This window comes from Pundamilia nyererei, unplaced genomic scaffold (assembly GCF_000239375.1).
Source record: "Pundamilia nyererei isolate P.nyererei 1_Seehausen unplaced genomic scaffold, PunNye1.0 scaffold00192, whole genome shotgun sequence".
Lineage (NCBI taxonomy): Eukaryota > Metazoa > Chordata > Actinopteri > Cichliformes > Cichlidae > Pundamilia > Pundamilia nyererei.
The window spans coordinates 406,739-419,850 of record NW_005187593.1 but is presented as its reverse complement, the minus strand read 5'-3'; the positions used below and the strand labels follow the sequence as shown (position 1 = coordinate 419,850).

General features: G+C 41.5%; 2 protein-coding genes across 3 annotated transcripts in view; one reads left to right on the top strand and one right to left on the bottom strand.

Moving 5' to 3' along the window:
• Positions 1–5,365, top strand: part of usp44 (ubiquitin specific peptidase 44) — a 13,383-nt gene extending 8,018 nt beyond the window's left edge. Inside the window, exons 3-6 of the mRNA XM_005747244.2 lie at positions 240–438; positions 1,666–1,774; positions 1,983–2,233; positions 3,092–5,365. Of these exons, the coding sequence (XP_005747301.1) occupies positions 240–438; positions 1,666–1,774; positions 1,983–2,233; positions 3,092–3,216 (684 nt within the window). The 3' untranslated portion in view covers positions 3,217–5,365. The remainder of the gene's footprint in view (positions 1–239; positions 439–1,665; positions 1,775–1,982; positions 2,234–3,091) is intronic.
• Positions 5,366–5,432: 67 nt separating this feature from the next.
• Positions 5,433–11,901, bottom strand: LOC102214276 (methionine aminopeptidase 2-like). 2 transcript variants are annotated; one of them, XM_013914388.1, is made up of 11 exons: positions 11,712–11,901; positions 9,449–9,550; positions 9,277–9,354; positions 9,068–9,170; positions 8,133–8,294; positions 7,850–8,031; positions 7,653–7,747; positions 7,473–7,569; positions 6,685–6,788; positions 6,390–6,505; positions 5,433–6,307 (listed from the first exon to the last, which is right to left on the bottom strand). In XM_013914388.1, the coding sequence occupies exons 1-11, from the start codon at positions 11,866–11,868 to the stop codon at positions 6,055–6,057; spliced, it is 1,449 nt and encodes a 482-aa protein (XP_013769842.1). In that variant the 5' UTR covers positions 11,869–11,901; the 3' UTR covers positions 5,433–6,054. The 2 variants fall into 2 exon arrangements, with proteins under 2 accessions (XP_013769842.1, XP_013769843.1); XM_013914389.1 differs by having other exon boundaries at positions 9,277–9,339.
• Between the last annotated feature and the right edge of the window lie 1,211 nt (positions 11,902–13,112).

The window sequence follows — 13,112 nt, the reverse complement described above, 5'->3', positions numbered from 1 at the left end:
TATATATATTCTATTGTTTTAACTTATTTTCTGTACAGCACTTTGTTCCTGTGCTGGGTATTTTAAAGTGCTTTATAAATAAAATTGGATTGGAAAGTGGGTCAGTGGATGTTGTGAAAAGCCCCACATTTGTATTTAATTTCTATGTATTCCCAGTCACATGTAGAAATAGAGATATTCCTTCTGACGTCTCCTGTGTTGTTTGCTTATTTCTTACTCTTTCTCGCCTTTCCATGCAGGTGACGTGCCTGGCCTGCGACCATCGCTCCAACACTGTGGAGCCTTTCTGGGATCTGTCGCTGGAGTTCCCGGAGCGATATCACAATAATAGCCGGGAGTCGGCCGCTCAGGCTTCGTGCCATTTGACGGAAATGCTAGCCAAGTTTACAGAGACCGAAGCTCTGGAGGGAAACATCTACGCCTGTGACCAGTGTAACTGTGAGTGAGACGAGCCACACAGTTGTTTTTTTTACTTTAAACTCAAGATATTTACAGTTTTCACCTATAAAACATGCTGAAAAAAGAGGGGATACAAACTAAACGATAACTAAGCCTGTAAAAGTATCACTCAGTAACTAAAACGTGCTTTATGGTAGAACTAAGTTTGTGGTATAACATTGTTAATGAAAACTGAAGGATCCCTCTCGGACTCACAAGACGAGACAGATGAAAAACAGCTGTGTCCAAACTCACAGAGGGAAGATGTTTTTGGACATTTGATCAACCTAAAGACAGAGAAATTCAAGAGGGAATAAAAAAAAAAACAAGGCTAAAAGGACAGATCGGTGGCTGGATAAGTAGAAGAAAGGCACTCCATGGCCAGGCGCCTATATAATCTATGGACCAGATGTAAAGTAAAAACTTGGGTCACAACCTTAATTTCTATGAAAGCCTGAACATTTAAAACTACTGAAAGTGGTCCCTGTTTACCACAGTGTGTGTTTGTTGTACTGTAAAAGTATTATTTTTCTATTTTTTTTCTATTGCTCCCACTTCCTTTTCCCTGTGATATGCTCCCTTCTAAAATTAAAAAAGTCCAACAACCACCGATAGCAACCAAATTGCACCTTTTAGTCACATCTGTGACACTGAAACAACAAATGGAAGCATTTTGGTGACTATAAAACATGTTACCAGCGTTTCATTACGTTGATGCCGTGCTTTTCGCTGCCGTGCGGTGTAAGTGCCGTGCAGCACTCACACCGCTTAGCTGAAATCCAAGCAAACTTCAAATTCCCTACTATCACAGTGAGGGTAAGATGGGTAAAATGATTGGCTGCAGTCTTGACTGACTCAAATGTTGAAAGCCTGTAAGTGCCTGTCGTGAAAACAAAACAGGACATGGTGGGGACATTCCGGTTTGTAGGCAGCAGCTAATAAAAAATAAACATACCCAACAACGGTATCCAGGAAATCAAGGACATGTTTTCACACTTCTAAATGAAAGCATTTAGAAGTGTGGTTCCTTCAGGACTAAACTAACACAAATACCTGCACTGCTTCTCAGATCTACTCTAAAATGTTCATGTAAAATGGCGCCTTTATCGCTCTGCAGCAGTTTACATAATCACAGGGTCACGTGACCGCTTTAAAGCTGCGTCGACGCTCACAAAAAGTGATCTTTGTGCTGTGTGTCAGCTCTTTCCTCTCTCCATGTGTGTGCAGCTGCCAGAAGACGGGCCTCATCCAAGCCAGTCATTCTGACCGAAGCACAGAAGCAGCTGATGGTCCATAAACTGCCTCAGGTCCTAAGGCTGCACCTCAAACGCTTCAGGTGAGGAGACGTTAACGCCTGTGGAGTTGATTGGATTAATATAACCTGGATTAATATAACCGTGTCTTAAGTGTTAACTCAAATTTTCACTTTATTATACATGGATGTGACTTCTAGAGATTAGACTCTAGTAAGAACACTAATAACCTTTAGCTGTTCTTAGAAGATCACCTCTCAGCTTTTTCTCTGCCTTCTGATTGGTCCTCAGGTGGTCTGGGAGGAACCACCGGGAAAAGATTGGAGTCCACGTCAGCTTCGACCAGCTCCTCAACATGGAGCCCTACTGCTGCCGAGAGCCCTCACCCAAAGCCATGCCCTACTCCAGTCCCAGCAGCCCCAGCGCCGCTGGCTCGCCCCGCTCAAAGCACTTCCTTTACGAGCTCTCGGCCGTGGTGATGCATCATGGGAAGGGCTTTGGCTCTGGCCACTACACTTCCTACTGCTACAACACAGAAGGAGGTGAGTCATTTTCTTTACTTCTTTCTCTGTGTTTGGGTTTAAGCAGGGAAGTGTACACAGCAGTGAATGCCCCGGTCACAGGAGGATTAATGCTGTGGGAACTGTTCCCTTCATCCTCTCAAAATGTCCACATTAAAGTCCAGAGGTTCCTCTGCCACAGTGAAATGCCACTGAAAGGATTCTCATGAGATCCATGCTCAGGATGAATTTTATCTTGTCAGAACGAAACGCGGCGTCATCGTCGCCGAAAGAGTCAAACTAACGCCTCATATTCCTGCAGAAATGATGACTTTCCCTCCTCGGCCCTCTCAGCTGTATTTGCAGGTTATTAATAGGACACGAGGAAGCTTTCAGGACTATTGTTCCAATTTTACCACCTGATTCATTCACTGCTGCATGTGAATAAGGTTAAATGTAGTTTAGTTTCTTTCCTGCTGATATTTATATACATGAACTTCTGTGTACGCTGAGATTATGGTTAGGCTAAGTTAATCTTTGTTTTCAGTAACTGGCACAAGGCTTTTTGCTAAATTAAACTTCAGGTATTTTATTTTATTAAACTTAAAATTAGATTTTAAGTTTTTAAGATATTACCAGGTTGTGTTGATCTTAATTTTCCCAACATCTTGTCATGTTGAGTATTCAGGATGTGATTTTGATACCAGTTCTACAGAGTAAAAAACAAATATGTGCTCCATGGGGTTAAAAGTAGAATTTGAGTGCTTTTCCAGTTGTTTAGCCAGTGTCCAAGTATGTGGCTCTGTGGGAGCGGGATCTCAAAAACCAACCCCAGTAAACAAACGTGTTGTTCCAAACACATCTGCTCATCTGGGTAACTCGTCCCTCCTCTTCCTCCAGGCTTCTGGGTTCACTGTAATGACTCTAAGCTGAACGTGTGCTCGGTGGATGAGGTCTGCCGCGCTCAGGCCTACATCCTCTTCTACACGCAGCGAGTATCTCAGGACAGAGACCGGTCGCTATAGGACTACACCCCTCTGTGAACCCCGCTGCCACCTCCCCAGCAGCCCGACTACTCAGCGAGGTGACATCAGCACAGCCCCACCTATCGGTCTTTCTCTTCCCTCTTTCTTTGGGCATTTTGTATCTGGGAGGTTGGGTCTTTTTAGTCTATTTTTCTATTAAAAAAACAAAACAAAACAAAAAGGAGGTGAGAGAGAAAGGACTCGTTTGTAAAGTTGGGTTCTGCTTTGTGAACTTGTTGTATATTGTGTTTATATGTAGGTATTTTTTTTTAAAGATTATGTTTGTGATTCATGTACAGTTGTATTTTATAAAGAAGAGAGCATCAGCCAAGGTGTCTGTGTCAAGCAGCCAGTAGACTTTGGTCAGGCATGACTACATACTCTACAGGTATGTCTGCTTACCTGTGCGCGAGGCTTGTTGATTGTAAATGCTGTGTTTTGGGGTTTTTGTTTGTTTGTTTTGTTTTATAAATCAGCTGAAATGTTTCTCAGTCACTTTAGACAGTCAACACAGAACTGGATGTAGGGTTATAAACTGTCATTCACTCAGTAGAAATGGCCTCCGTGTGTCTGAGACAGGTAAACATTTTCACAGGCGTTCATCCCGATTCCTTGTCAAAAAATGCACTAATGTGTATAGTGCAGGTTTTTAGTGTTGGTTGTTTAAAAATCTGTACACGAGCAATGTTTTTCACTCTGAGGCAGACCTCAAGCCAAAGTATTTGCGGGAAGTATTTGGAAAGCCCTGCTTCTCCTAAACGGTTCAGTATTTTATGGAGTTTTTAATGACAGCTACGAATGAGTGTGACAGGGCCACATTAAGAAGGTTAGATTTAGAAAATAATTTGGAGTGTTGAAATATTATTCTAGAAATATAGTTAGAATTTTGAGAATAATTTTGCAATGCAAAAACATTTGAGAATAAAGTCTACATTTTGAAAAACATTGGAATAGTTACAAGAATAAAGTTGGATTTGAGAATAATGTCAGAATATGATTAAAGTAACTTAAAAAAATTAAATACCAATCTGAGAATAAAGTCTGTATTCTTTTAAAAGAAAGTCAACATTTTGAGGAAATTAGTCCAAATTATGAGACTAAAGTCAAAACACTATTACTGAGACTACAAAAGAAAGCATTTCTCTTTTAGTACACAAGTTTTGTGATATTAAAGGTGAGGACTATCTTTTCGGGGGAAAAAATACAAGTAAAATTGAATGAGGCCTACAGCTGTGTTCTACTCGAGAGCTTTATTCCTAAAATCCCAGCTTTATTTTCAGCATGCTAAGTTGTAAATCTACATTTTCTTACTTAATGTGGTTTTTGGTTTAATTTTTTATTTTTATTTGGCTCAGTGCTGCCCCCTGTCTGCCTCAGAATGTAACTGCATAACGGTAAACCATCCCTGACTAGGCAGATAACTGCTGTACTTGAAAAGTGCCCTTTAACAAAATAATCTATTTTTATAGTTCATATCAATTCAGCAAAGTGGGAGTCCCACACAGGCCAGCATTTAGATTATGAATGTACTTTTTATACAATTCTTCTCAGAGATTTTACAAAGGAGGCCATCGACTGTTTTAAACGTTTTATACAACCACTTTGTTCAGATTGTTGAAAACCACCAGCAGTTAACAGATTTCACTGTTCAATTATCTTCCCTCTGAGCAGAGGGGAGTCGAAGCACACTCTGTGTGGGGTTTTTTTTTTTCCCTCTGTCCACAGTTCTGTTATTTGTTGGCATTTTGGTTACTGCTCCATGGATGCGCCGTGTGTAAATTGATGGAAGTTATACTATGCAAATTATTACCTCAATTTTTTGTTTTTTCTAGAAAAAAAAATTACCTCAATAAATGAGAATATTTTTTCATTTTTCTACAAAAGATGCCCGTCTGTGCTTCGTTATTTACCTTCAATCTACAATGCATGAAAATTCCCCTTATTGAAGGGTATTAGACGTTTTATTGCCAGTAACAGTCTCCAGTCTCCATGCTAAGCTTAAATAAGCCATGTTAACCTTTCTAAGTGGTAGCATCCTACTTACAGGTATAAAACCATTTACCATTTTTATAAAATTAACCGCTGATTAATCAATAAGGTTTAATTAAGAAAATGCACCGTTTAGGTTTCTTGCACAAAGTGATCAGTAGGGAGCCCACAAATGAGCAAAATTATTTAGTTAATTTTCTTTCTTATAAAAGCATTATCAGGGAGAGTTTGAAAATGAAGCATTTTAATCTGGAACAGAGTGGCAGCAGCCATTTCAAAGATACTTTACAAATACCAAAGAACCGATAAGCGGAGGGCCATAGTGCAGAGTTCCCTCCTGTTGCAACAGAAGCCAAACATAGAGCTGCAGGTGACCGGTGTCTGTATGAATATCTAACTACAAGACCACCTCTTCCCCAAGCTTTTAAATGTTAGGAACAGTCTGCAAAGACTTTGGGCCATGCCAGCATGCAGGCCTGACCACTTCTTTAAGCCGTCAGTGGCCTTGGTGCTTCATTTTAACAGAGCACCAAAGCCCCGGAGGCTCAAAGTGGAGAGAAACTCTTTGAAAACTGGGGTTGCACTAAATTCAGCAGCAGCTTAAATGTAATATTTTGCAATATGATAGTCCTGATGGAAACTGGAAAAAACAAATCTCTATCCAAGAGAAAGGTGTGGGCTTGTTTCTTTAGTTGTGGTTGATGGCGGAGCGCTCAGACAGCTGCTTCTCCTTCCCTGAAAGCTGTGCACTGTCAGCGTCTGGCATCCTTCACTTCATCCCCGAGTTCTCCAACAGGTGCTGTGTGGTAGTGAGGGGGCGGGGTCTGGTGGTGCTGGAAGGTAGGGGTGTCAGTAGTCGTCCCCCCGGCTCACCACCTCCTTGCAGGTGGGCCTGAGCAGAATGGTGTGCTCGAACTGAGCGGTGTAGCAGCCCTTGGTGTCGCAGAGCGGGGGGTAGGGGTCCACGATGCCGAGGTCGCACAGGTTCTTCAGGGCCATCAGGTACTTGCTCTCGCCTAGGCGGTCCAGCCAGCGCCGGCAGAACGCCAACGTGCCGAAGTTCTCGTTGATCACGTTCAGCAAGTGCTTCGCTCGCGGCAGCCTGGAGAAGAAAAGGAGTCAGTGAGTTACTGCTAACTAATACGCTCCCTGTCCAGGCGAGCTAAATAAACACAGGCTCTCACCTGATAGGGACGTGGCCGACGTCAAAGTTTTTCATGTAGTGCGAGCACTCCATGTCGTCGTGGACCACGCCTTTACCCGTGCTGCCGAACGTCTCGATGGCGTACACCTCGCCCTCCTGTAGAGCGACACCCGAGTCAACGAAAATAAAATCGTCAGAAGTGAAGCTGAAGGTGCTCTTCAGCTTCTTTTTACAGCGTTTAGTTTTTTTTTACTTTTTAGAAATTCTGATATTGCGTTAGAATCACGTGCAGTGAGTAAGTTGATCAAAATGTGAGGAAACCAGGAAGTACTCGCCTCCATTCTCGTCGCTTCTCCTCCTTTAACGATGGGCACAGTCTTTCCAGCGTGTATCCTGTACTGACCGATGGAATGACCGTTCAGGTTTCGGATGGGCTTCACTGCAACGCAGGGAAAAAAAGACGAAATGTAAGTTTTTCCCAGTTTTAAAGTGAAAATATTCAGTTTGTGTACACACCGGCACACAAATATCAGCAGAGGAGAGACTCCGTTGTAGATTTATATCTTAGAATAATGCCCTGAATCTAATTTTTCATGATCGGCATATTCAAAATTTTTGGTTCAATGTCCTTTTTGATGCAACTCTCCACCTTTATCCAGACTTGAGACGCTTTGTGGACACGCCAGTTGTTGTTTTAATAAAATAAGAGTAATTTGTTTAACTCGCTTGCTGACTAGTTGCACACGTCTTTAGTAAGCACTGGGAAATATTTGAAGCTCTTCATGTCAGTTTTTTACAGGAGCTACGCAGAGTTTAAAATAATGTCTGAGCTCTGATTTTGCTGCATTTAGAGTAAAAGGATCACAGAGGGAAAAATACGTGAAGCTCTGTCATGTGAGAACGACCTCAGATCATTTACATGTTGCAGATTTTTGCTCTTTTCTTTATTTTTTTGCTTAAAAAAAACAAAACAAACAAAAAATAATTCAGATGAAACAGAAATGCACGAGTCTGTGAACATTACCACACGAGTCATGGTGCACGTGAGGGTGGATTTTCACGGATAGCATAAACTACTGTTTTCTATAAAGTTGAGTATCCTGTAATGACAGTGTGATCTCACCCTGGTATGTTTTGCCATCAAGCTCGACCTCGTAGGACTCCATCACCTCTTGGATTGCCTCTCCGACATCACACAGGCGCACATCGATGCCGGCGTTCTTCAGAGGAGAACAAACATGTTTCAGCTGCAGGATCCACAAACACACACCAACTAAAAACGAGGCGTCCGTTCAGGTCTTACTTTGATTCCGGTATTGGTGGCGTCTTTCACGGCCTCCAAAAGCTTGTCGTACTTTGGGTTAAACGTGACGGTGAAGGCACAGTCAATGATTCTCCCTGCGGGCAGACACCGGAAGAAAGAAGCACACCGGTCAGCATCCAATGGCTGATGTATTTTTAAACAGCAGTAAAAGAAGCAGAAAGGTTCAGTCGGCGTACCGTTGATGTGAGTGCCAAAGTCGATCTTGCAGACGTCGTCGTACTGGAGGACAGTGGTGTCTCCAGCGTTGGGAGTGTAGTGAGCAGCACAGTGGTTCAGGGAGCAGCCGGTGGGGAAGGCCAGGCCGGCGTTCAGCCCGTTCTCCTTTATCAGCTTACGAGAGCAGTCCTCCAACCGCTCGCTAATCAAAACAGAGAAGGGCATCAGCAGGAAATCCAAATCTTCTGATCTAATTCCAAAACAGCCGCCTCTACGAGCGACAGAAGATAAAAGCAGCCTCACCAGATTTCGATCATGGTCATGCCAGGTTTCAGGAAGCTGCGGACATGCTTCCGGACCTGCCTGTGCGCCTCGGCCGCCTGCCTGAAGTCGTTCCACATCTCCTCGTTAGCTTTATCCAGCACCCGCTTCTCCTCGTTGGTCATGCGTGACACGGCGCTGCGACTGGGAGGTGAAACAAAAACAGCAGCGCAGCACGTTCAAGCATCAAATTTGGATTCAGTTACAGTTTCTAAAGCTAATAAAAGCATTTGGAGACCACATTCTTCATGAATATGCACCTGCTGAAACTACTTAGTTGAATGTTTTTGTCTTTACTGGAAAATACAGAGAGTCTCTCCTCTGTTAAAGACAGAGATGAGTAATTTTTCAGATCACAAGATTAAAAAGTGTTTCCCAGAAAGAGGAAATAAAGACTGCGATATAAACACTGCACAGTGTGGTCCACAGCTTGCTGCAGGAGCCTCACATGTAAAACCTCTGATGTAATTCAGCCAGAAAACACGGGAACAAGAAGGGAAGGCAATGGAAGTAAAAACAGATTAAATGAAACCTGCACACCTCAGGCACACACTCAGAGGAAACCACTAAAGAAGTCCTTCCATGCTAACTATTGTTACTGTTAGTACCACTCTGAGTGATACTAACAAAAAGAGAATAAGTTAAGATTTTGAAATATTATTCCAGAAATGTAGTTAGAATTTTGAGAAAAATTTTGCAATACTATTTCAGGAATAAAATCAAAAATATGCATTGCAGGGAAATCCACGTCTATTCCAAGAGTAAGTTCAATTCCCAAAATTAACTCAGAAGTTTTGGAAAAAAGTCAAAATATTATTTTGAAAAAACCCACCTGGCATTTTAAAAGCTAAAGAGATTTAAAAGAGAAGTAGAACTTAAGTCGCAAGTGTAGGTGTGTGTGTGTATGCTCGTCTTACCCATCCTGAACGACAGGGTATTCACATTCCTGTCCAATGGGGAAAACTCCGCTTGGGTAGAGCTCACAGATGGACACAGATGGAGGATCAGTCTGACATTTGGCTGTCAAAACACAACAAAGACTCACCAACAGATGTCTTACAGAAACACCTGGCTCCGGTATAAAACACACCGAGTCTGCTTTTCCACTAAAATATCATTAACTCACTTCCTTTCTTCTTCTTTTTCTTCTTCTTCTTCTTTCCTGCAGAGTTCTCTCCATCGTCTCCGTCTGTGTAAGTTAAGACTTTTTTTTAAAAAAACAGCTACTAAATCCAATGTTTACATTTGACCTGTCCACACCACCGCAGGTTAAAGTGTTGATGTTTGACTTCAGTCACCTTCCTCGCCCTCCTCTTCCTTCTCTTTGTCCTCTATCGCCTGCTTCTCCAGCTGTTTGGTCACCTCGGCCACTCCGTCCGCCTCCACCTCTGCCTCAGTGCCTGTAAACAGATGCCAATGACCCAGAAATGAATCGTTACTCACTACTTTTAAAATATACACCTTTAATGGCCTGATAGGGAAGCAATATTCAGGGTTAAAACAAAATAAGATGTGATGGTCTGAGCCACGCTCTCCTGAAATCTCAACACTATAATCCACAAATGAGGAACATCCTTCAAGAGATTCAAGATTCTTTATTCGTCACATGCATAGTTATACAAGTATAGCACGCAGTGAAATGTAACCTGACACGCTCCTCGACTTGTGCAAAAGGGGGGGGGGGAGGAAGAACATTATATATTATATACATTAGGCGAATGTGCAGTAGTAGCATTGTATGCAGCAAGCAGGTGAATTCTGTACATTAAGTGAATTAAATAAGAATAGACAATCTGAACATTTTCCTGCAGTTTTTGATGGATTAAAGCTTACATCACTATAAAGTAAACTAATAAAAACAAAAGTAACATTTCAATTTAACTCTCTAAAACACCTTCGGTAATGAGGCAGACCTTAAGGTGTACACTAAGTAATGTGACCACACACCTGAGCTCTCAACTTAGCCCAGCTTAATCCTGCTTTAACACAGTTTTCCCTGTTTGATGAACCTCTACAAAACTGGCTTTTATTAATAGAATTGTTAAATGTTCTGACAGGACCTGTGCCCCTCTTTTCACCTGGGCAAAGATCACGGCATACACACAAAAAAACGAGGGCAATATTAAACCGCTGAAGGGCATGCTGGGTAATGACAGCGTGAAGGTCTGTTTGTGCTCACCACAGCTCTGCACCATTTACACCAGCAGCACTAAGGGCGCATCACTCGCTGATACAGGAGCCAGCGACTTTTCATTGACACTATGCCACAAATAACCCATCAGCCAGGATTCTCCATGACATCACGGCCAATTAGAAAAGGAGGAAGAGCTTAATGATGCCAGACGGTAGCCAGAGGTGTATGGATCAGTGTTACAGAGCTCAAAAATTGAGTGAACAGAGTCTTGCTATCAGTTTGGCTACTGCTGGTCTTGTTGGTTAGCATAAATATTTCTTGGCTTCCAAAGCAACTGCGTAAATTTGCAAGGGGCTCTACCCACACAGTTAAAGATAACCAGGTGAAGAAGAGATAAGTACTGTTGTGTTATTGTCCTACTTGAAGGCAGTGTGTTTTTTTGTTTCTTTTCTTTTTTCTCTTAAATAAGAAAAACAGATCAGACACAAAGAAAACTGACACCACTGCCCATTCCCCATAAACTTAAAATATGGCTTTTAAATAAATGTCTTCAATTACACAGTGTATAAAAGCTGTATTTTATTTTGTAATGTTCTGAATGTTATTAACTATCTAATAAGTAAGAAAAATATTTTTAACTGCGGCTAATTTTCAAAATAAACCTTCCTCTGTTCTTTTCTTACATAATAAGTCTGGCAAAGGGAGAATTACGAAACAGGAGAGCTTGGCTGAAGCTCGGCGGGGGGAGGGCGGCAGCAGCAGGGAGGACAGCTCCTGGAAGGACTATCTTCCACCCTAAAGCTGCCCTTCCATGACAGAGGGCACGTTTCCCGTGGGGAGCTCCGCTTAAAGCCCGGTGTCCTCGCTGAGGCCCAAGAGGCACAGCGGTAGCCCAATCTGCACTGATCTGCGCCCGCATGTCCAACGAGTAGGACGTGGAGAAGCTGAAACCACTCAACTGCACTGCTTCCGGTGTAAATTTCAGAATAAAGCTAACAATGACCGCGGTTTCTGTCACAATGCCTCTATTATGGAAACCAAGAGATGTAAACTAACACTGTCTAAATAATATAGTTAATTCTTCATATCTTATTCCTAAATCTCATATAACCGACGCATTACAGCTCTTGTAATGCATGGCTCAAGATCTCTTCCTATATGTCAACACATTATCTCACATACTTTATCATGGAAATCAGCATCACAACTTAAATAAAAATTTCCTAGCAAAAACAAATCACAACTACTTCATTTAGCTTTGAAACAATACACGTTGGTGCAATTTAAATATTACATTTATAATTAAAACTTTAACTGTCGATTTTATTTTGAAGCCGTATGCATATATTTCCGGTTTGGTCGCGGCTAACTCGTCCGTCTAACTAACGTTAGCCTGTTAGCACGAGACTTCACCTGTCGTGGCTCACCTGTCCCCGCAGACTTGTTCTTCTTCTTCTTTTTTCTCTTCTTTTTCGAGGTTTCCTCCGCTGGATCGGCCTCCTCTCGGTCCTCCGCTTCTCCGTTCAGCTCCCGGTTCAGGACCGCTTTCTGCTCTGCTACCCGCTCCGCTATTACGTCCGCCATGATCGCAGGCGCTGCTGGAAGAGGAAGCACAAGGGGTTGTGGGAGTCCTCAGTATGTGTTGCCTTCATGGACACCCGGGATTTTTCTTCTTGTTAATAAAACTAATTACATTAATATTTTATTTGTAAGTACAGAGGGACTATGTTTTACTAAAACAAATACACATATTATCTCAAAATATTTAATTATAATATAATATAATTAAATATACTCACACCTAGTGAGTAATCATATATAATTACTCAATAGTTGAGAGTCTTTAATTAATTTAGAAACATTTATTTAGTAAACACGATACAAATGGAAATAATAACGTTTTTTATTATATGTTGACCCACGGGCACTCTAAAAACCAGGAATAGGTTTAATCTCCCTGCAATTTCAGTTTAAATAGTACTTTCAGTGTGGTGGCATATGCTTGAATGCTTAAAATTAATTATTAAATGACCACACCCTTAATGCACCACACACTGACTGCCATGTTTGGTGTTTAGCATTTGTTTAGCAGTTAACTTGTCTGCCAGATGAACGAAGGTATGATTTGGAATATTTTTTATAATGCGCGGAGTTTAAAGACGTTTAGTCAGAAACCGGAGCTCTGTACGCAGCCCCTGAAGGCATCACATAGTAAAACATGCCGAATCAGCTGAAGAGGAGCTTTAACACCTGAGGAACCAACAGATGTGATATACGAATAATTAAAAGGATAACAAACGAGCTTATCACACTAAAGAAGACGAGTTTTTCTTTCTTTTAACACAAAAATATAAAATACTATTTTTTTTACAAGTTTAATCCTAATATAAGGACCGGGGAAGTTCCAGAATCCGCCACTAGGTGGCAGTAAACACTACAGTAAACAACCTTTATAAAAACAATGTAAACACTATAGTTGTACACATGTTTGCAGCATGTGGGTGGCCTAAATGCTAGTGGCCGACGATAGTGACTGTTATTGAATGTTTAAGCAGTTAAATTTAACCGTTAAAGCTTTTACATTTTTGTTGTGTTTTTACACAAAAGTGATCAGTTTTTCCTCCTCACTACCTATCAGTGCATTTGATGTGCACCCATACAGCAAATTTTAACTTCTTCCTATTTTCAATACCAACTCGTGTGATAAATAAAGTTAATCTCAACTAATTTTCTACCTTATTTAGTTTAAAAGTTTTATTTTGGTACAACTCATTTGGAGATACTGTCTCTGAGTAGCATAGATGGTGTTATTTGTTATTTTCTGCTGG

What these genes read in the sequence shown, in the direction of transcription:
- LOC102214276 (XM_013914388.1), bottom strand. Translation starts at nt 11,868, where the DNA reads ATGGCGGACGTAATAGCGGAGCGGGTAGCAGAGCAGAAAGCGGTCCTG. An exon ending in GAAAAAGAAGAAGAAAGGAA is followed by an intron (nt 9,171 to 9,276) that starts GTGAGTTAATGA and finishes GTGTTTTGACAG; the next exon opens with CCAAATGTCAGACTGATCCT. An exon ending in CCACCAATACCGGAATCAAA is followed by an intron (nt 7,570 to 7,652) that starts GTAAGACCTGAA and finishes TCTCCTCTGAAG; the next exon opens with AACGCCGGCATCGATGTGCG.